The sequence below is a fragment of the Biomphalaria glabrata genome, chromosome 4 (assembly GCF_947242115.1).
Source record: "Biomphalaria glabrata chromosome 4, xgBioGlab47.1, whole genome shotgun sequence".
Taxonomy (NCBI): domain Eukaryota; kingdom Metazoa; phylum Mollusca; class Gastropoda; family Planorbidae; genus Biomphalaria; species Biomphalaria glabrata.
Genome location: NC_074714.1, coordinates 55,148,160 through 55,171,695, shown reverse-complemented (window position 1 = coordinate 55,171,695; position 23,536 = coordinate 55,148,160). Strand labels below are relative to the sequence as shown.

Genomic DNA, 23,536 nt, shown 5'->3' with positions numbered 1-23,536 from the left:
GCTAGAGCTTCTTTTTACAGAAAAATGAAATAAGATCATCATCATCAGAAATCTCAATGGCCACTTATTTACTTTCCAATTCTACAAAATGTACATTAATTACATGTGAGATTTCAATAATGCCTGAAGGATGTCGTCATTTGTTAAACAGTGACTATTGGTTGGCATTCCGATATTACGGTGCTAGTTACAAATTCAATAGATTCGATTAAGTTTTTTACAAAAATCCCTCAATGGCCACTTATTTACTTTCCAATTCTACAAAATTTACATTAATTACATGTGAGATTTCAATAATGCCTGAAGGATGTCGTCATTTGTTAAACAGTGACTATTGGTTGGCATTCCGATATTACGGTGCTAGTTACAAATTCAATAGATTCGATTAAAACTTAAAAAAAAAATCTAAGCGGTGTTCAAATACATACATGCAGCTGGTATAGGCCTACATACATGCAGCTGGTATAGGCCTACATACATGCAGCTGGTATAGGCCTACATACATGCAGCTGGTATAGGCCTACATACATGCAGCTGGTATAGGCCTACATACATGCAGCTGGTATAGGCCTACATACATGCAGCTGGTATAGGCCTACATACATGCAGCTGGTATACATCTGAAAGTAAGGCTTCAGGTTTTCATTGATATATTTAAGTATGATATAGCATTTTAAACATTTTGATAGAATTTCATTAAACAATTAAACTGTTTAGTCGAAATGAAAAAAAAAAAGTGGATAGATCTATTTATTATCGCAAGTTCCAATATTTAGCCATTTTTGTTTATTTTTTAAATTGTCAGTTATTCAAAAAGTGCATTTTTTACTTGGGTGTCACCCCCTAACGGGTGTCACCCGGTGCGGACCGCATCCCCCGCACCCCCCTAGTGACGACACAGATTCACATAATTAATAAATACTTATATTTCAATTACTACAAATATACATATATAATACTAATTATAATCAAACAGGGCTATAATTAATATATTCCTAAACGAAAACAGTTTTATTATCTTAATGGCAAACGCTGCTGAATTTCCAACCGCCATTTTTTTAATTATTTTCTAATCAAAGCTGACAATATTAAAAAAAAATACAAACACCTATATATAAGAACGAGCACAAAAAATCGTTTCATTAGTTGACACAATAGACAAAATGCATTGGAAAGTGTGTGTTGTTGCCATCTTGGCTTTTCTTGTGGCCACTGAGGCTGAAAGGAAGTTGAAAAGTTACCAAAAAATCTGGGGCAGCAGAAGTAACAGAGGTAAGAGGGACATTCACATTGTGTTGGAATATTTGGATGTAGATCTAACGGCACACGACTCAACGTTCAGTGTCCAAGGTTCACAACTATTGTAGGAGTACAGAGACCTCTAAGGAAGAAAACATTTTTAATTTTACTTGGAAGCTGATGCTAATCATCCAGATATTCCACAGTTTGCTTATGACAGCTCTTGCCAAGCTTAAAGTTGTTGTTTTTTATCTTTTAAGGATCCTTCATCACTTGTTATTTTTGACCCTAGGTTTTGAAATGAGTCATGCTGTTTAAACAGGAATGTGGCTATAAAGCCGCTATATTGACAGCTTCATAGACAATCATAATTTGGGACCTGGGATCCAAAAAATGCCAAGCAATTAAAAGATTTATTTTATTATAAATTAATTATAAAAATTATTTTAAAAAATTATTATTTAAATTTTTTTTATGGCAAAATAAAAATAGTTAATTAATCCTAGCTATAGTAATAGGCCTACTATTATAGGCAGTGCTTTAAAAAAATAGGTGCCGGTACTCAGTGATTAGGTGCAGGTACTCAGTAGTTGATTGCCTAACTTTTAACAACTAAAAATAATATACGTTAAAATACAAGAAAAGTAATATTTTTTTCAAAAAAAGTGCCGGTACGCCGTACCGGTACGTACCGTCACAAAAAAGCCCTATAATCAGTTTGTTGACATTCATTTGAAAAACATGTAAAAACTGAAACAAATACCTTATATTCAGTCCATCTTCTTTAAAATAAAAGAGCAGTAAAGTTTTATAGAAAGGAACGATTATATGCAGTTTATTGGTTAACAACATTTATAAAGTCACCAAATTTAAAAATTCCACAGAACAGCCTAGATCATTACGTTTTTCTTAAAGAGCCGGCATTTGGGGTGGCGAGTAGAGCGACCACTTTAGGCCCTGTGTCTGATGAGCGCGAACGAAGATCCTTTTTGTCCCAGTTTAAGAACTAATACCAGCCGAATGTAAAGAAGCGGTCAATGGTACCTGCAGGAACAGCACTAAAGGCGGGAACGCCAGTGAGCTCTGTGGTATGGTAAATATAGCCAATGCTGACCAATTCTTCATATGTTACACGCCAGTGACCCTCAAACTGCTAGGGCCGTCTCTGATACAGTATATCGAAAATAGAAAAAAATAATGCACCGATAAAGGATAATTTGAAGTAAACTTTTGTGGTCAACGATTTTGTCTGCACGAGTTGCGGAAAAATATGTAGGTCGCAACTGGGTTTGCGTAGTCACATGAAACACTGCACTCATCTTTAATCTTCGGACTTGAAGACATTGCCATTATCATTATTATAATTATTATTTGTGGGCTAATTACTGCATTACCTCAATATTCTTCGGACTCGAAGACAAGTCTTATTATTATTATTATTATTATTATTATTATTATTATTATGTTAGAAATGAACGAGTAGTCATTCTCTTGCGCTGCCAGGGTCGAGTTTCGCTAAAGAGAAACAAAATTCATCGTAGTTCCTTTAACAGTTTCCACTGAGGAATTTTCTGGTGATGTTATTATTATTATTATTATTGTTATTATTATACATCTAATTTCTATTTCTACCTATTCAGCCCTAAGCTGTCAAGCGAACGAGTTCGCGTGTAAAGACAACCTGCTGTGCATCCCAAACAAATGGCTATGTGATATTGAGAGAGATTGTTATGACGGCTCAGATGAACAATTGAATTGCCGTAAGTAATGACGTCATCAATGTTTGGTTGTCTTTGTTCGCAGGAAACATCATCTCAGAAGGTGCAGCTTGTTGGCTACAGTGGTTGAAATACGATTGGAGCACGTGTGTTTGTGTGTGTACGTTTCTGAGACTCCATCATAGCCCCGGCATCAGGCAGAACAGAAGGGGGTGTTTGAACTCGGGGGCCATCGCGACAACAGTCTTGAGTGCATACTATACTACAAGGCAGCCATAACATCCATTTCCTCAGACTGCTTCTTTTTCTTTCTTTTTTCTATCTTTTTTTCTTCTTCTTCATTTAAACAGTATACTAAGTTGTCATCTTCCACTGTCTTTGGTGTCTGCTAGTGATACAGACGTGTTCATAGCATCCATTTATTAAACATTGCTTGTATCATAACTCTCTATCGACTGTGGTTCATCTCGTTGAAGATTTGTGGTTCATCTCGTAGAACGATTGTGGTTCATCTCGTAGAACGATTGTGGTTCATCTCATAGAATGATTGCGGTTCATCTCGTAGAATGATTGTGGTTCATCTCGTAGTATGATTGTGGTTCATCTCGTAGAATGATTGTGGTTCATCTCGTAGAATGATTGTGGTTCATCTTGTAGAATGATTGTGGTTCATCTAGTAGAACGAATGTGGTTCATCTCGTAGAACAATTACGGTTCGTCCCGTAGAACGATTGTGTTTCACCTCCTAGAAGATGTGTGGTTCATCTCGTAGAATGATTGTGGTTCATCTCGTAGAATGATTGTGGTTCATCTCGTAGAATGACTGTGGTTCATCTCGTAGAATGACTGTGGTTCATCTTGTAGAACGACTGTGGTTTATCTCGTAGAACGATTGTGGCTCATCTCGCAGAACGATTGTGGTTTATCTTGTAGAACGACTGTGGTTTATCTCGTAGAACGATTGTGGCTCATCTCGCAGAACGATTGTGGTTTATCTTGTAGAACGACTGTGGTTTATCTCGTAGAACGATTGTGGTTCATCTCACAGAACGATTGTTGTTCATGTAGTAAAACAAATTGTGTTGGCTTTACCTACTAGTCTATTTCTTCTCCAGCCACTGACTGTAGTCACGCTAATCAGTTTCAGTGCAAGAACAAAGAATGTATATCTAGGGACTTTGTCTGCGATGGCACACGTGACTGCCTCGATGCCTCAGACGAAGTGAACTGCGGTAAGAAACAACTTAAGTACAATTTTTTAAACCTTCATTTCTTTTTTTTTTTTTTTTTTGGTACATTCTGGTTCCTGCTTCCATATAGTAAACAAGCAAATATTTAAAAAGCTTTTTCCATTTTGTGATTTGAATGGACCTTATTTTTAATAATTTAGTTGCACAACGCTTAACACCTCCTCGCGGTAGAGGATTAACTCTTAAGGGATTATGGGCACGACATTGCTTAAAGTGTGCCGATGTGTCAAAAACCCCTAAATATCAAAATATATGAAAATCCTTTTTTTTTTTAAATTCAGAGCTTATTTTAGAGAAAGAACGCCGCACTTACAAGGATATCTCTCAATAATTTAGAAGCTTTTTCCTTTATTCGATCTCTCTCTCTCTCTCTCTCTCTCACACACACACACACACAAACAGAAATTAATTGACTAATTGGTTAATTTTTATTTTTATTATTGATTCATGTTTTGTTAGGTACAATAAATAATTGTTTAAGGTTTCAACTTGATCTGTGAATGGGTTTTGGATAAATGATCTGAACAATTAAATAAGGGGACGAGACCCTACATAACTTTTCGTACCTGTGAATACTGAAGGATTAATTTCCCTTGTCGGTGTCAGAGAAAATAATTAATTACCAGTAATTAATTGTTGAATTTGTTATTTTTTATATTGATTTATGTCTTGTCTTATGCCAATGAAAAATTGTGCAAAGTTTCAATTTGATCCGAGGATAGGTGTGGGAGAAATAGCTTGTACAAATTTTGTACCAGACTGACAGACAGACAGACAGACAGAAGGAGTAATATGAGTTTTTATTTCTTCTTCTCAGAAAACTTCGTCTGTCCAGAAGGGGAGATCAAATGTGACAACTTCCTTTGCATCGAAGAGACCTGGAAGTGTGACGGTTACAACGACTGTGGTGACTTGTGGGACGAGCGAAACTGCACAGCATCAGGGTAGAGCGTCCTTAGCAACAACGTTATAACACATCACACCAGGGTAGAGCGTCCTTAGCAACAACGTTGTAACACATCACATCAGGGTAGAGCGTCCTTAGCAACAACGTTATAACACATAACATCAGGGTAGAGCGAAAATGTCATATATATATTTTTCTATTTTTTAAAAGTAGTATCGTGCGTAATATGTTAAACCATTTGTTTCTTCAATAAAAATATACTTTTAAAAAAGTTTTTAGATTTCCTGTTTTCTTAAAGTTATATCTTACCAAAATTCATTCTGCTTAGGAGCAATTTATTTATTGAGTTTGTTTCTCTACAAATGACCAATTAAAATAAATAAAAAAAAATAACCATATTCTATCTTTCTGGACTTCCGTACTTCAGCAAACTGGACAATCTAATTTTAAATAACGAATGGTCATGATTTTAGATTTGATGCTGGTGAATGTGTATGTATATTAGTTTAGGATGAGGAAATATACACACAATTCACCTCACTATTTTACTCAACATTACAAGGGCCGCAGTAAAGAATAAGAGGAATGAGAAATACTATTTCAATACACAGCATTTTGTTTTTAACAACTTTCTGAGTACGCAAATATATTCTGCTTGGTCCCATCTCGTCATCAATGTATCTATTACTGACTATGAAACATTTGCGCTTTGCATATTACAAAAAGGCCAACAGAGAAAACTCAAAGAGCCATTGATATCAATGTAACTCCCATTATGGTATGCTCAGAGTTTATTGTATAGAAAGCTTTTTTTCTCTTTAAGATGAATAATGTCCCCTTTTTGTTTTAAAAAAATGCTCATTGATTCCGAATTTCGCTTTGCAGAGTTGATAAAATTTGAGACATTAAGTAAAGTTACTTCCCCCTTTTTTCAGACCCTGCGATCTATAGGGCAGATGATTTAAACGACATCTGTTTCTGTGGCCGACGGTTAACAATGGTATCATGCCGCTTGCACAACGACCAACCGCCTTTAGTTTCCCCAACTATTGTCAGGTACCCATTTGAGTTGGATGGATTCTGAGACGCTCATAGAACCCGAAATTAGAAATTCCAGTCTTCACCAGGATTCGACCCCGGTCTGGAAGCCGAATGACCAACTCACTGACTTACTCACTGGCTAGTTTCTCCATCTCTCATACGCACGTAGGCCTACTTCCGGTCATACAAAACTACGTTCATGTTCTGTATTCAACGAAATTTATTTAGACACAATAAACCATACTTAAGTTTCACGTGACATAATGTAAAATAACACATAAACATCATCTTGATATAGTCTACTATCATATGTAAATGGAGGCTCCAAGTGCAATATAAAAAAATGAAGATAGAAAAATACGCTATGAGCTAAAAAAAAAACAATCCCAATCAACAAAGAAGTTTCATTCAAAGAGCCCCGATAGCACCAATGTGCCTCATGGACGACTCATGGTCACCAGACTAGAAATAACGATTCGACGTTGCATCAAAAGGAAGAAACAATGGTCCTCTAACATCTGTAGTCTAACAAGTAGATCTAAACATTTGTGAATAAACCTTGAATCATAGTAGACTTAGAACGAGACTAGTAGACATAGAGCCATAGAGTTCTGCTATGTTGAGAACGAGGCTAGCAGACATAGAGTTCTGCTATGTTGAGAACGAGACTAGTAGACATAGAGCCATAGAGTTCTGCTATTTTGAGAACGAGGCTAGCAGACATAGAGTCATAGAGTTCTGCTATGTTGAGAACGAGGCTAGTAGACATAGAGCTATAGAGTTCTGCTATGTTTGAGATTTGATACTTGTTTCGCAATTTGATCTCTAATTTTTTTGAGCCTCAGGCGGCTGCCTAGTTAACGTATACCTAAAGCCGGCCTTGCTAGGAGGCCCACCCAACACTTGCAGACTTGTAGCATAAACATGGGCGCCCGCAGGGGGGAGCAAAGAGGGTGATCTTGCACCCCCCTGGACTCCGAGTAGCCAAATTCTAGCCATTTTTTTTTGCACCATCAAATCAATTAACTTCTAAGTAGCAACTGAACAAATAGAGCTTCCACTGGTTAATGTAGTAGCAGAAATAAGTAGATTAACTTAGGTGTATGGAATGGATGGCCAACCATGTAAGTCCACGCCTCTGAATTCTGAGTAGCCACATTTTAGCCATTTTTTAAAAATATTTTATAATGGAATACATTTTCCAGATCTGTTTTTTTTTTATTACGTAGATGTAGATTTAATCAGAATCCATGAGGGGAGAGGGTGCAAGTGCACCACCATGTACCCCCCTGATGGTGCCTATGCGTTATCGATTCAAGAGTTTAATAAATTAATGTTCAGTAAAATTTTGCGCATCGTCTTCTGAAGTCTAAATCTAAAGGCCTATCATTAGAATATTATAAAGTGTAGTAACTGAACAAGTAGTGCTTCCATTGAAGTACAGTTGTAAAGATATGCTATTATTGTAACTGGAATAAGCAAATCTGTAGTTCATGTCCGACCATGTACGATTTATTCTAGGCTTGCAATTCTTTGCTCTATAAAAGGATGTCACATATTCTTTAGCATGTTAGTCGTGACGATTTGTTTATATTTGCACACAGCTATAAGTTATTATGAATGCCACAAGGTCAACTTTCACAAGACATTCTGTATTTGTGATTTAACAGAAGGCAGGAGATCCACTGGTCGTCCACTGCTAAGGTATACTGATGTCTGCAAACGCGACATAAAGCTCTTTAAATCGGCACTAACAGCTGGGAAAAAGGGGCACTGGATCTACATGAAGAGAGAGCATAAAGGAAGGGTCCCAGATTTCAAATGCCATACACAACAGTAGTAGAAAGAAGGGAGAGAGTACTAAGGATTAGCCTCTTTAGTCACACAAGAAGTTGCAAAGGGAAAAAAATCGTCTCGAGACGTAAAATGCCACAATTATTTTTTATAATATTTAGTTAAGGTCTAGCATATTTCTTTGCCTATTATCTTTCGATGTGAAAATGTTATATTTTCTTTTAACAAAAGTAAAGAGTCTTTCGGAGTTGCGGTCGGTGTCAGTGCTCGATAAAACAGCAGGTTAAACACGTCCACCAGTTTACAATAGAAGAGATTATTATTATTATTATAGCTTTTATATAGCGCTAATTTCATGCTTATAGCTTGCTCAGAGCGCTTTGGTCCAATCTCATTTGATGGACCAGTGGAGGGGAGGGGGTTTCTAGGAGTTGATTTTCCATGCTGCCTTTAGGCGCTCAGTAAACGCAACTCTGCCCGGGTGTCGAACCTCGAGCCCACTTCTAGGTAGCCAAGACAAGCCAAGTTCAAGCGCAATTAGCCTCTCGACCACGCTTCCCATACATGAAAGTTCTCCACATGTCATCGTTGAAGTCAAAACGTTGATTTGGATCAACGGAGCACTCGCAGTAGCAAGAAGCCATAAAATACGAGCTGCAGCATCCTGAATTAACTGCATTTGCTGGGTACTTTAGTGATGAAACTGCAGATATCTCAGGCTGGACTGGATGGTCACAGATCACTGTGAACTTATAACGCAGAGTTGCTGACCGGGGGTTTTGGTCAGATCGTTTGTTTGCTTGTCCCTTTCTTTCTAAGACCTGTCCAATCAGCATATCTTATCTCATAAATCACAGGCGTTACTTTAAATAAAGATGCTTACGTCCAAACGCGTTTTTCTAGGGCAATCTCCTCTGTTAATCAGTAACATAAGCTCTACGAAGTCATTGAAGCGTGGTCGAGAGGCCAAGTGCGCTTGAACTTAGCTTGGCTTGGCTACCTAGAAGGGGGCTCGAGGTTACTGAGCGCCTAAAGGCAGCACGGAAAACCAACTTCAAGATACCCCCTTCCCCCCCCCCCCCCCAAAAGGATTGGACCAAAAAGCGCTCTGAGCATGCTATAAGCATGACAGTAGCGCTATATAAAAGCTATAATAATAATATCCTGGTTGATTCAGGCAACCCTTGCCAAACTTAAAGTGGACTAATAAAGAAGAGGCATTTATACAAATTTGTCCTAGAATATTGAATAAGAAATGCGCTTCTATCTCTATCGTGGGATAGCTATGCACATGCTTGGAGGAAAAGCGATAAATAGCTAGCCCTTTGGTGTAGAAAAAACATTTCCCCTTTTAGACCTTGCCATCTATATGGCAGATGATGTAAAGGTCATCTGTTTCTGTGGCCTACGGTTAACGAGGGTGTCATGTGGCCAGCACAACGACCAACCGACTTTACTTTTTACCTAATGTAAGGTAGAGATAACATTAGTATAATCACTAATTTAGAGACTCTTCAGAACAGAAGACTAAAAATTAAAGTAGCAATAATACACAAAGCACTGAGCCATAATTTGCTAATTCAAATACAAAACCTAATAAAATGCTCAGAAAGACACAAAGATAAAGGTACATTTCTTATTTCACAGATCCGGAAATAACAAAAGTGTCCTTTCACCCAGAAAAACGTCAGTTATCAAGAGTAACAAAAGAAAACTAAAACAAATTAATCCCACTTATCTTATTCATGGTTAACCAGTAACACAGACTAAAAACGCAAAATACTTAGGTGCTATTAGAGCATGGAATGGGTTGCCTGAATCAGCCAGCAAAATTAACGACTTAGCGGATTTTAAGTCATGGATTAACACGCATGATTAGACTGATATATGGATTGAAACATAGTTACGCTTAGAACGTAAGTATCTTCTCTTCTGTAGTAATGAATGTAATTTATAAAACAAGATGCAAAATAGAGCCATGGGATTTTTTTTATTCACGTCATAGGATACCAAATGTACGTTGATTCATTTTTTTGTTTTTCCTGATTAGGGCACCAATCACCGATTCGCTACCCCTTGGGAAAAAAAACCCACTGCTGACTTTTTGTTTGTAACAAATTATGCAGTTACACCAAAGTTGCGTTGACATCATTCAGATTTCTTTATCAATCTGAAGATAGCAAGCCATGTAGACCCAGAGATTGTGTGATTGTCTTGGATTTATCAGCAAGAGACATGCTTGTGCCAACATGGCTGCCAAACGGGAATGTTTTCTTGTAGGCCTGCTATTTACCGTGGTACTGGCATTGGGAGGTAAACAAGGAAAAAGAAACGCAAATAGAGCTGGTAAGTTACAGTTACTATAAATTACAATTAGTTCCTACAGAAAGTAACTTTAAGGAAGTTAGGATATGACACATTTAAGTGAAAAAGAGACTGGTACGCAATGGTGAGTTGGTTCTGTACGGAGACAGGGAAGCTCTACAACGAACTGCTGCTTTCCTTGTCCGTGTTATCAGAGAATAGATTTCTCAACACGGTGCCTTAGTGCGATGAGACTCTCGTCTTTGTGTATTGTAACAGTCAGTTACAGTCAGTTGTCATAAGTTACAAAGAGTTACAGTAATAAGCTTTTAGGTACAATAAATTAGTTTAACCATAGTGTGTTAGTCAAGCTGTGGGAGATGGGCGGACAGAGAAATATGGAAGTGCAGATCTTAGAGAGGAAGTGGAGATGGATTGGTCACACCCTAATAAAAGATACCATTAACAGCGCTAGACAGACACTAAAGTGGAACATCCAGGGCACAAGACGTAGAGGAAGACCAAAAAGAACGTGTCGACGCAGTGTACTAGATAAAGCCGAGAGGACAGGAAAGAGCTGGGAAGCCAATTAAAGAACTAGCAAGAGACCGTGGAGAGTGGTGTGTTTGTACTGAGCCCTATGTTCCACGAGGAACGCAAAGGAAAGATGATCTTATAAAATACAGTGTGTTGAATACATAATAACAGTAAACCAAAGTGTGCTGTATGAAGTAACAGTAGGTTTATGTTAAAATTACAGTCAAGTGCTCTTAGCTAATAACATAAAATATGCTCATGAAATCTGTTTACATTTCCCATATGTCGTGTGTTATAGGAGTGTCTGAGACAATGTTATGAGAGTGACTGTGACAATGCTATGGGAGTGAATGTGACAATGTTATAAGAGTGTCTGAGACAATGTTATGAGAGTGACAGTGACAATGCTATGGGAGTGACTGTTACAATGTTATGAGAGTGACTGTGACAATGTTATGGGAGTGTCTGAGACAATGTTATGAGAGTGACTGTGACAATGTTATGAGAGTGACTGTGACAATGTTATTAGAGTGTCTGAGACAATGTTATGGGAGTGTCTGAGACAATGTTATGGGAGTGTCTGAGACAATGTTATGGGAGTGTCTGAGACAATGTTATGAGAGTGACTGAGACAATGTTATGGGAGTGACTGTGACAATGTTATGGGATTGTCTGTGACAATGTTATGGGAGTGACTGTGAAAGCTTGTATTGGCTAATAATTTAAGATTTTTTTTTCATATTTACCTCTTTTCAAGTCGCACTTTCGGAACGCAACGTAATAGTTATATTGTGGTACTAACAATTGATGTCAAATGATGTCCACTTTAAGACTCAATAATTACCACGGTAAGACAAGAATAGTAAACATGTGTTGTATCTTTGGCTATCAACAGTTACTTGCACATCTACCAGCTTCATCTGTAGGTATGATGGGTCATGTATAGACAGGACCTGGCTCTGTGACACTGAGAGGGATTGCCCTGATGGAGCTGATGAGATAGCTTGCCGTAAGTAGACTCAGTCCTGTCATTCGTACACCTGTCATGATATGCACTTAAAGTCAGGCACCTGACACCGAACACACTGATTTCAATGACCCAATACCAGACACACTGATTTCAATGATCTTACACCAGGCACACTGATTTCAATGATCTTACAACAGACACACTGATTTCAATGACTTTACACACTGTATTCAATGATATGAATTCCCCACACTAATGTCACCGTAAATATTCAATCAGAATGATCTACACATTTGAAAAAAAAAAAGTCCAATATGTTTCTTCTGTTCGTTTTAGTTAATTTTTGTATAGGGCATAGGCCTATAGTCAAGATTAACTATTAAATCTATTTCAAGAGTTTGGAATGCTCAAGACTTTTGCTATTCTGAGAAATTCATATACAAACGACCATGTTGATATAGGCATAAATGTCAAACTTTGAAGAATGTCTTTATTCATTTATAATACAAACATAGGGAGGCGCGGTGGCTGAGCAGTAAAGCGCTTGGCTTCCGAACCGGAGACCGGGGTTCGAATCCTGGTGAAACTGGGATTTTTAATTTCGGGATCTTCGGGCGCCTCTGAGTCTACTCAGCTCTAATGGGTACCTGACATTGGTTGGGGAAAAGTAAAGGCGGTTGGTCGTTGTGCTGGCCACATGACACCCTAGTTAACCGTAAGCCACAGAAACAGATGATCTTTACATCATCTGCCACAAGCTCTGAAAGGGGAACTTTTTTTTTTACTTTTTTTAATGCAAACATAAATACAAAATGGACAAATGTAATGGTTTCAAAGATAAATACCAGATTTTAAACGATTCTGAATACAATTTGGGTTTAGTTAAAAAAAGAATCTTGGCTTGTTTATTGTGTAGAGTATTTTTGTGTGTAGCGTATTTATGTGTACATGGTACAATTGTGTGTGTATAGTGTGTTTGTTGTGTGTAGTTGCTAGCTTGCCGGTCGTGTTTCGCCTATTTATTATATGTAGTGTAAAGCACATCATTCAGGCCTTGCAATATATAGGGCAGATCATGTAATAGTCATCTATGGCCGACGGTGACGGGATGTCATGTGGCCAGCACAATGACTTTACTTTCTCCAAACAATTATCAGGTACCCATTTGTAAATGACAGGTTTAATGGTGTAAGGTTGCAGAAAGCGAATGTCGCGTAATGCTGGGTTATTGCTTCCTGAAGTACTCTTGACACGTGACAAGACAAATACTATAAACTGACCTAAGTCCGTTTCAGCAGACAAACGTGACGTTTATTTTACAACACAATAGTGCTACAAGTCAAGAAATAATAAACAGTCCTATCCGCATAACAGCGGTATCAAATGTATCCAATATATGTTAGTTACAAATCACGTCCGCATCTCAGCGGGTAACACTGTGCAGAAATATAGATCAACTAATACATGTCTCAAAAGACCACTGGCAACAACTGCCCACAAGTTACTTTCTAACTGAAATTACTACAGACTTTTCTAAGTCGCTACTGTCCATCCCGGACTAAAATATACTTGACCATACGGTCCAAAGAATAACACTTGACTTCTAACTTGACTTCACTTGTCTGCTTGACTTGACTAACTGACTCAAAGTCAACTTTATTCAATCTACTTCCTGTTTTCTACATCAGGAATTCCACGTGTCTTTTAAACTCTTAACATGACGTGAACTTTAGATCATGCAATGTCAACTAAGACTGTGACACCATTAGAGCTGTGTGGACTCAAAGGCGTCCTAAAAATCCTGGTACAAAATTTTAGCCTTCACCGAAATTCGAACCCGAAACTCCTCTGTTGGGAAGCCAAGCGTTGTACCACTCAACCACCTCGCAGACTCTTATTTGCAAAGGTTGGTTTCTGTTTTAAAATTTTAATGTTAAGTCTGAGTAATATCGTTGTTTTTCAAATGGCTCGTCACAGCGACTGACTGCTCAGGAGCCAACCAGTTTAAGTGTCACAATGGCAAGTGTATACCAAGAAGTTACAGATGTGATGGGGACAATGACTGTGGTGACAGCAGTGATGAGACGATCTGTTCAGGTTCTAGTAAGTAATCACACCAAGAGTTTAAATAAATGAGTTTGGTTGCAGTGGCGTAGCTAGGGTGGGGGAGGAGGGGGTCCAAATTTGAAAATCCTCCCGGGCCCTCACTTCAGGGGGCTCCCCAAATGAGTGTTCAAACAATGCAATGTTATCTTGCTATTCATGTTGGCATGTAAATTAGTGACCATGTTGCATGTTTTCCACACATCAGACTTCTATATTTATTAAGTACACTATCTTATGTCATGATGTCGAATGTCAAAATGCAGGGGCCCGTAAAGAGGCCAAGCCCCCCCCCCCCCCGGGACCCTAAATCCCTTGCTACTCCACTGGTTGGTTGTATATTTACATGCAAGTTGTCAAGTAGTGCAAGCATCAAGGTCCCAAGAGAAGTGTAAACAGGAAGTGTATTTATATGAACACAAGTTAGTTAGAAATGAACATTTTAAAAATATTTTTTTTTCTGCAGCGAGAACTTGCATTTTGAATATATATAAAACGACACTTACTCAAGTACTAAGGCAATAAACTTTTTTTGGCCCAAGGAGCCGTGTCCTCATAATAAATCTCAAAAATAAAATCTTTCTCTTTGTTCGAGTCTTAATAGGGTATAGGATCGATTGTATAGGGCCACTTTACAAATCTGTAAAGCTATCAAAGAAATGTTGAGTCTCTTTCTTTAGGATAACAGCAAAGTTCATAGTTTTCTAATTAGTATTTTGTGCAACTTCAATACTATTTCATCATTTAGTTCAAACTAACAAAAGAACATTACAGTTATCGAAGATAAACTTGATAAAGACTTCAAAGTGCTTCAAATGATGCATTTATTCATCCATGCACTTATTCATCCTTCCATCCATCCCAGTGGTGCTACAGCCCATGGAGGGCTCTGGCCTGCTTCAACTCATTCCTCCATTCAGATCTCCCTCAGGCGCTAGGGCTTTTCGTCTCCATGCCCTAACCTAACCCCAAGCTGTTGCAGATCTGGCTTCACATCATGATGCATTTATTCACAACTGGGATGTCTGTCTCGCCTACTTATTATCGTTACTTATCCTTCTTTTAACACTATTCAACCTTCTCTATCGCCATATTGTTCTTCCATCTACGCCTATTCTGTTACGTCATTCGTCTGATTACGTCACTACTTTTACCGTCGCTAAAAAAAAAAACAATACACAATATATTTATTTAACAAAACTAACATACTCTCTAACTAAACTAGTTCAATACAATAGAAAGTTATGTCTAGTTTTTCATTTCCATATCCTCAAACTTGAGTGAATTAGACTTACATTGGAAGGTCACAGAACTGTATTTATTGGACAGAACATGTTAATACATTGAATGTCTTCCTTGACATTTAACTCTCTCTCTCCGTAATTATTTTCCATGATCCGACGGAATCATTCATTTTATTCATTTATAGTTCTCTTCCCTGTTATGATTAAAACTTCTATTACTTTGGTATCAGAAAATAATTTTATTTGGTATAGAATTGAAGGTCAGTGCATGCTCTTTATACATAACATAAATCATGTTTATAAAAAAACACAAAATTAATTTAATGGGGTCAAATTAACCATGGTATCGTCAAATAGGAGAGAAAGAGTTAAAAAGATGATGTGTTGTTTTTTTCTTATCACAGCTTCGAGCTGTCCAGTCTCTAACGAGTTTAAATGCAGCAATGGAAATTGTATCCCAGCGTCCTTCAAATGTGATGGTGATAATGACTGTGGTGATCTTAGTGATGAGCTGGGTTGTCACAGCGCAAGTAGGTCAAAAATTTAGTTAACTCTTAGTAGCAACTAAACGGAAGTTGTAAAAAGTAACAACTTGTAACCAAAATAACTTGAACATTTCCAATCGCAGCGTTAGAGTTAATATTTATAATCAGGATAGGTGCCTACTTAGAGGCCTATATTAGTTCACCTTCACATTACCTATCCCTTAGTTTGCTGGGCCGCCTATCTCCATATCCTGTCTTTTGCCTTGGAGAGAAACTCTTTCAATGGCAAGCCCGTCTATTCTGTTATGTTGTCTTCCCGTCGCTTTCTTTGTCTGCTTTTTTTTTCTGGTACTGTTCCCTATAGGAAGGTCTTTGCAAGTCCAGAAGACCTTGTAATATCGCCATTGAGCCTTAATTTGCGTAGTTGTTTTTTTTTTTTTTACTGTAGTTAGCAGGTCATCGTGAGATCCAGTTGTACAAATACTCCTTCTTCCCTAGTGCTATTAGAGCATGGAATGGGTTGCCTGAACTAGCCAGGAAAACCAGTGACTTGGCAGAGTTTAAGTCATTGGTTAATATGCATGACTAAATGCATGACGCGTAGGACGTAATCATCTTCTTTTTTGAAGTAACGTCTGTATTATATAAGATAAGATAAGATAAGAAAGAACCCTGTCTCTAATCACTTCCTTTGTGATGCGGTCTTTAAAAATACGATACCTAGGATCTCACATCTAACATAAGTTATGAAACACTGAATATCGGCTAGTCCCCCCTTTTTCTGATAAACATGAGACGCCACTGTGTAGTACTATTGGTTACCATCACTCTAAGTATTGTGTTTGGTCTTGCCCTAGGTACGTGTGCTGCTGGGGAACACCTGTGTCCAGGAGAGAATAAATGTCTGCCTCAGAAGTGGATTTGTGATTCTTACAAAGATTGCCAGGATGGCTCAGATGAGGCTGTGTCTTGCCGTAAGGGATTTTTGATGCGTCTGATTTATAAAATTGAGATTTATTTGTGCAGTTTTTTTTTAAACTTTTACTAGTGGCAACTAAGAATCCCCCCCCCCCCCCCCCAAAAAAAAAAAAAAAAAAAAAAAAAATTAAAATATTAATAAAAGCAAAACAAAACAAAAAAAAACCCGATATTATTCGTCCCACAGTTAGTTAGAGGGTCTGTAGATATTGTAAAGGATGGATTATTTTTGTTGTACAATATTCACGCTTCACTTTCAACATTTTTTTTTGCATTTTAAACTAAATTTTTTAATAAATGAAACTCCAATGAAATTTTGTTGTTTTCTTGTGTGTCCAACCACAGACCTAGGTACCGTACTCATTATGTCCTCTTGTGTGTCCAGCCACAGACTGTAGCACTCATTATGTCCTCTTGTGTGTCCAGTCACAGACTGTAGCACTCATTATGTCCTCCTGTGTGTCCAGTCACAGACTGTAGCACTCATTATGTCCTCTTGTGTGTCCATCTAAAGACTGTAGCACTCATTATGTCCTCTGGTGTGTCCATCTAAAGACTGTAGCACTCATTATGTCCTCTTGTGTGTCCATCTAAAGACTGTAGCACTCATTATGTCCTCTGGTGTGTCCATCTAAAGACTGTAGCACTCATTATGTCCTCTTGTGTGTCCATCTAAAGACTGTAGCACTCATTTTGTCCTCTTGTGTGTCCAGCCACAGACTGTAGCACTCATTATGTCCTCTTGTGTGTCCAGTCACAGACTGTAGCACTCATTATGTCCTCCTGTGTGTCCAGTCACAGACTGTAGCACTCATTATGTCCTCTTGTGTGTCCATCTAAAGACTGTAGCACTCATTATGTCCTCTGGTGTGTCCATCTAAAGACTGTAGCACTCATTATGTCCTCTTGTGTGTCCATCTAAAGACTGTAGCACTCATTATGTCCTCTGGTGTGTCCATCTAAAGACTGTAGCACTCATTTTGTCCTCTTGTGTGTCCAGCCACAGACTGTAGAACTCATTATGTCCTCTTGTGTGTCCATCTAAAGACTGTAGCACTCATTTTGTCCTCTTGTGTGTCCAGTCACAGACTGTAGCACTCATTTTGTCCTCTTGTGTGTCCAGCCACAGACTGTAGAACTCATTATGTCCTCTTGTGTGTCCATCTAAAGACTGTAGCACTCATTTTGTCCTCTTGTGTGTCCATCTAAAGACTGTAGCACTCATTATGTCCTCTTGTGTGTCCATCTAAAGACAGTAGCACTCATTTTGTCCTCTTGTGTGTCCAGCAACAGATTGTAGAACACATTATGTCCTCTTGTGTGTCCATCTAAAGACTGTAGCACTCATCATGTCCTCTTATGTGTCCAGCCACAGACTGTAGAACTCATTATGTCCTCTTGTGTGTCCATCTAAAGACTGTAGCACTCATTTTGTCCTCTTGTGTGTCCAGTCACAGACTGTAGCACTCATTATGTCCTCTTGTGTGTCCATCTAAAGACTGTAGCACTCATTTTGTCCTCTTGTGTGTCCAGCCACAGACTGTAGAACTCATTATGTCCTCTTGTGCGTCCATCTAAAGACTGTAGCACTCATCATGTCCTCTTATGTGTCCAGCCACAGACTGTAGAACTCATTCTGTCCTCTTGTGTGTCCATCTAAAGACTGTAGCACTCATCATGTCCTCTTATGCGTTCAGCTACAGACTGTATTACGTATTATGTCCTCTGGTGTGTCTATCTAAAAACTATAGTACTCATTATGTCCTCTTGTGTGTCCAGCCACAGACAGTAGCACTTATTATATTCTCTTGTGTGTCCAGCCACAGACTGTAGTCACATGAACATGTACAAGTGTAGAAACGGCAAGTGTACCTCCAGAGAATTCGTGTGTGACGGACACAACGACTGTGGTGACTCGTCGGACGAGTTCGACTGTGGTAAGAGACAACAGAATTTATTCACGCATGCGCTGTTTATTTAAATTATTTAAAAGATTGCTAGACGCCAAATTGAATTTACTTGTTACTCAATACTGATTTTTATTTTGACTCCATATTTCTAGTTCCATTTGCTAGGACAAATTTGTACAAATACTCCTTCTTCCCTAGTGCAATTAGAGCATGGAATGGGTTGCCTGAGCTAGCCAGGAAAACCAGTGACTTGACAGAATTTAAGTCGTTGGTTAATATGCATGACTAAATGAATGACGCGTAGGACGTAATCATCTTCTTTTTTGAAGTAACGTCTGTATTATATAAGATAAGATAAGATAAACAACTCTAACTCACAAGTTTACATACTTAGATTAACTCCCGTTTATTGACTAAATTTATTGTATGACTTAGCAGAATTTAAGTCATTGGTTAACATGCATGACGCATGACTAAGTGCTTAACGTGTAGGACATAATCATCTTCTTTATGAAGTAACGTCTGTATTTTATAAGATAAGATAAGAGCGCACCAACAAACGCGTCACTATCTACACACCGTTAATTGAGGGCCTGTTCTATAGCGAACACCCGCAGGGCTGATGTGGTATAGAGAAGGAATATGGGGTAGCCTCCACAGTGTGCTCGACCTTCGAACTCCCTCTTTAACCCAAGCGTCTTGGGATAAAAGCCATTTGTAATAGGGTTGTAAAAAATTTACATCTGCTGGGATCACTCCTAGAGGGAACAATTGTTCAGACAGGCCGACAGAGGGGAGTGTCCTTGGGTCTAGAGCTGTGGCTCCCAAACTGTGGTCCTTGGAACTCAGTTTGTGCGAGACGACCTTAAGGAATGCGAAGAAAGATGAAAATTGTATACTTTTAAATTCACTTCTTTGCTAAAAACCATCTAATCCGATCAGATAGTTTGTCGACTATATGGGGGTCCCCGAGCAAAAAAAAGTTTGAGAACCTCTAGCCTAGAGTTCTAAAATTCTTGACTCAACTCAACAAAGATGTTTAGGTATCGAGCACAGTCTTTACTGAAACATTAATCTATTCATTCATCGTTAAACCTTCTATAAACTTCATTTTAAAACTACTTTACCCCCTTCCCCAGAACACTTTGTATGTCTTCAGGGCGAGGTAAAGTGCGATAACTTCATCTGCATCGAAGGCTTCAAAAGATGCGACGGCAAAAACGATTGCGGCACAGGCTACGACGAACGTGGATGCAGCGGTTGAGTTACAGCCCTTGAACCATCGGTTTGTGAGATCAAGTGAAAGAAAAATAGGTGCAGAAGCTCAATAAAATATTTGGACTTTGTTTAAGTCAGTGTCATTTCTTTTTTTAATTTTTCTAGTTGAAATTAGACCAAAAACTATATGCGAAGGACAACAATGCAAGAACGGATGAACAGTATGTCAAGGATATCTATGCATCTATCAAATTATGTCACATTGTGTCATTCATAATTACGATCCTTCATGCTTATAGCAATCTCTTTTGTGAACTTAAAATGGGTGAAGAGGGATCTGAAAGAAATTGTTGTGCCTAGCAAACACATCTCTGCTTGGTGTCGAGTGTTGAGCTCTAGCCCCCTTGATTGGTAGCCAAGCCCAAGCCACACATCACACCGTTACTTGAGTAACATGTGGGAGTGTGTGTAATGTGTGTGTATATATATATATATATATATATATATAAGTGTACACAATGAAATTGACAGATGACTTTAAGAATAACTCAAATGTTGTGTGCATTCATGTTGAATTTCTGAAATAAACAAGATTACAAAGACAGTTTGTGTGGAAACACAAACTCAAAATCGGCCACCAAAGTGTTCCAACCAGGCAGGTAAAAAGGTAGGTTTCAATATTTTCAGATAGAATATCAGAATGAAATTCATTCAAAGGCAAATGACAGAGAATAATGGAGAAAGAAGGTCGACCGATCTTATGTGGTGCCCCAACGGTCCAGCAGACCAAGGGATAGGTGAAAGTGAATGTGAAGTTAGATGTGAACCGGGCCTACCTGATGTCCTATAATGATTATCTAATTGATCTAATTGTTTTGTAATGGGTCATCTCTTATTCAAAGCCTCAAGGGAAAAACATTTTTTTTTTTAGTTTACTGTTCCATGTGTGTGAGAAGATGCTGCAGTTCACGCGATAATTATGAAAAACTACTTATTAATTGTTGTTTTAAATTATGTTCCACTCATATGAATACTAAATAGATTATTTTCTTTTTAAAAAAGTGAACATTTTTTTTGTCATTGTAGTAGTTAGTATAACAGAACTTATTTAACATAGCAATACATTTGTAAAAAATAATTTTCGACAAAAAAATCTAAAACCGTTAGCATAAATGTATTGTAAATATGGCAAATAGTCTTTTCCCTTACTAAATAGCCTACATGGTTTGTTACTATTAAATAGTGAATAGTTGTAAAAATAGTGTATTTTTATGAAAAAAAAAACTGCTTGCATAGTTGATTTTAAAAATTTAATTTTCGCTTTTAGAAAATAAAAAAATTAGCCCTTGCATTAGAACTTTGAAAGGTCTACAATTTTATGATGTTGGATTTTCAATATCTTTTCTAGTTTACGAGATCTAAACGGGACGGAAGGACGGACGGACAAACAGACAGACTTAAAAAAAACTAATAGCGTTTATTTTCCTTTCGGGGGCCGCTATATAAAGATACAGACTATATTCCGTTATAAGTAAAAGATTTAAATTCTAACTTCTTTACCAATTTATAAATGATAATTCACTCAATCACAATCAGTCAATCATCGCATCACAAATGAAGACAACCTGCTAGCTATTGTCAAAAACGCAAACTCAATGGCCATATCACAAGGTCCTCAGAGCTCGCAAAAACCTTCCTTTAGGGAACAGTACCAGGAAAAAGAAGAAAAAGCAGACAGAAAGAGATGGGAAGACAACATAAAAAGAATGGACAGGCCTGCCATTGAATGAAATTCTATCCAAGTCAAGAGACAGAGATAAATGGAAAAAGACGATAAACAGATCTTGTGTGGTGCCCCATCGGTTCAACAGACTAAGGAACTGGTGAAGATGACCGCAAAACACATTCAGAAAGCAATAATGGCTCACAAAAGAAAACCAAGGCCGTAATAAGTGTCAAAAAAGGGTTAAGGACTTAAATATTATCTGACCGTCTAATGTCAAACTGTATAATACTTTTAGAATTTCAAATCACTATTTTAGCATTTTAGCATCACTATTTTAGCATTTTAGCATCACTATTTTAGCATCACTACCTTAGCATCACAAAGACGACGCAAGTCACAGATTTCTAATAAAATGTTTGTTTGTAAAATGTTTTACATGTTTCGGATGTTCCTTCAAAGATGAAGATAGTTGACTTCCTAGTCCAAACCTTCCTCAGGACGACGGGGGATGGGAACGGGCAGGGTTTGAACCAGGGACCATCGACAAATCCAAACGACAAACCGCACGACCAGGTAGACATTACGTTGTATCAGTTCTTAGTTCTCTTAGCAATTACATTATTAGATGCAAAAGCAAACTTTCTGTTGTTAACTTCGCATAAAAACTTTATATGAAAATGTGGTACCCCTTTCAGACTTTTCGATCTTTGTGAGAAGATGATGGCCTACAAGGGTGTCATGTGGCCAGCACAATCAACAACCGCCTTTACTTATGTCAGGTACTCATTAGAGTTGGTGGATTCAGGGGCGACAAACTTATTTTTTTTAAATCCAAGTCTTTACCGGGATTTGAATTTGTAAATTAAATGAAGAAGCCTAATTATAAGAAAAGAATTTGCTTGTATCTGTATCAAATAGAAGAGAAACTAGCCCTTGCAGACCTTGTGATATATAGGGCAGATGATGTAAAGGCCATCTGTTTCTGTGGTCCGCGGCTAACGAAAGTATCATGTGCCTAGCTCAAGGATTACCGATCTATTTTTTTCCAACTAATGTCAGGTACCCATTAGAGCCGGGTGGACTCAGAGGAGCCCTAAGGATTCCAAAAGTAAAAATCGCAGTGGAAAATACCAGATTCAAACTCAGCCATGTGCCTAGCTCAAGGATTAACCGATCTATTTTTTCCCAACTAATGTCAGGTACCCATTAGAGCTGGATGGACTCAGAGGCGCCCCAAGGATTCCGAAAGTAAAAATCGCAGTGGAAAATACCAGATTCAAACTCAGCCATGTGCCTAGCTCAAGGATTAACCGATCTATTTTTTCCCAACTAATGTCAGGTACCCATTAGAGCTGGGTGGACTCAGAGGCGCCCTAAGGATTTCAAAAGTAAAAATCGCAGTGAAAAATACCAGATTCAAACTCAGCCATGTGCCTAGCTCAAGGATTAACCAATCTACTTTTTCCCAACTAATGTCAGGTACCCATTAGAGCTGGCTGGACTCTGATGAGCCCTAAGGATTCCGAAAGTAAAAATCGCAGTCCAAAATCCCAGATTCAAACCCGGAACCCCAAGTTTGGAAGCCAAGGGCTTTACCACTCAGCCACTGCGCCTCTATCTGCATCAAATGGCAACCTGTTTCTTTATCATGATGGAAAAAGCAAGTGCGATAATCCATGCCCCATGAACGTTGTGATAGAAGAAACAAATGCTTTAGCTTACTACCTACACCATTTTTTTACTTGCTTCCAATTGCTATAATACGCTTATTTAGCCAAAGCCATGTAACGCTTTATTAAACATCTACTTTCTCAATTGTTCAAAACTTATCAACTTTCGCTTTTTATCATTTGTTTTTTTCACTTTTACAATTTCCACTTTTACAATTTCCACTCTTACAATTTCCACTTTTACATTTCCAGTGTCCACGTCCTACTAAAGAGTTTAGATCTACATCCACGGCAGCTGACTCTAGTCCCACTAGATTCTCTTATCTAACTAGGTCTTACAAGACATGTACTGTTCATCCCTTGGTCGGTAAATCTTGTTTATCACTTAAATCTCAATTTCCAGGGTAAATCACCTTACTATCTTATTAGGTTAAACAACAGG

At 38.1% G+C, this 23,536-nt stretch overlaps 2 protein-coding genes across 2 annotated transcripts; both read left to right on the top strand.

Annotated features, from left to right (window-relative positions):
- Positions 1-1,117: 1,117 nt before the first annotated feature.
- LOC106058955 (low-density lipoprotein receptor-like) lies at positions 1,118-5,245 on the top strand. Its single transcript, XM_056027976.1, has 4 exons — positions 1,118-1,272; positions 2,880-2,999; positions 4,073-4,189; positions 5,025-5,245. The coding sequence occupies exons 1-4, from the start codon at positions 1,164-1,166 to the stop codon at positions 5,153-5,155; spliced, it is 477 nt and encodes a 158-aa protein (XP_055883951.1). The 5' UTR covers positions 1,118-1,163; the 3' UTR covers positions 5,156-5,245.
- A 4,875-nt stretch (positions 5,246-10,120) lies between these two features.
- LOC106053010 (sortilin-related receptor-like) lies at positions 10,121-19,831 on the top strand. Its single transcript, XM_056027908.1, has 7 exons — positions 10,121-10,295; positions 11,686-11,799; positions 13,738-13,863; positions 15,512-15,637; positions 16,450-16,566; positions 18,391-18,507; positions 19,620-19,831. Exons 1-7 carry the CDS (start codon positions 10,199-10,201, stop codon positions 19,742-19,744), a joined length of 822 nt encoding a protein of 273 aa, XP_055883883.1. The 5' UTR covers positions 10,121-10,198; the 3' UTR covers positions 19,745-19,831.
- Positions 19,832-23,536: the final 3,705 nt, after the last annotated feature.

What these genes read in the sequence shown, in the direction of transcription:
- LOC106058955 (XM_056027976.1), top strand. Translation starts at nt 1,164, where the DNA reads ATGCATTGGAAAGTGTGTGTTGTTGCCATCTTGGCTTTTCTTGTGGCC. An exon ending in GGGCAGCAGAAGTAACAGAG is followed by an intron (nt 1,273 to 2,879) that starts GTAAGAGGGACA and finishes CTACCTATTCAG; the next exon opens with CCCTAAGCTGTCAAGCGAAC. An exon ending in AGATGAACAATTGAATTGCC is followed by an intron (nt 3,000 to 4,072) that starts GTAAGTAATGAC and finishes TTTCTTCTCCAG; the next exon opens with CCACTGACTGTAGTCACGCT.
- LOC106053010 (XM_056027908.1), top strand. Translation starts at nt 10,199, where the DNA reads ATGGCTGCCAAACGGGAATGTTTTCTTGTAGGCCTGCTATTTACCGTG. An exon ending in AAGAAACGCAAATAGAGCTG is followed by an intron (nt 10,296 to 11,685) that starts GTAAGTTACAGT and finishes GGCTATCAACAG; the next exon opens with TTACTTGCACATCTACCAGC. An exon ending in GCTGGGTTGTCACAGCGCAA is followed by an intron (nt 15,638 to 16,449) that starts GTAGGTCAAAAA and finishes GTCTTGCCCTAG; the next exon opens with GTACGTGTGCTGCTGGGGAA.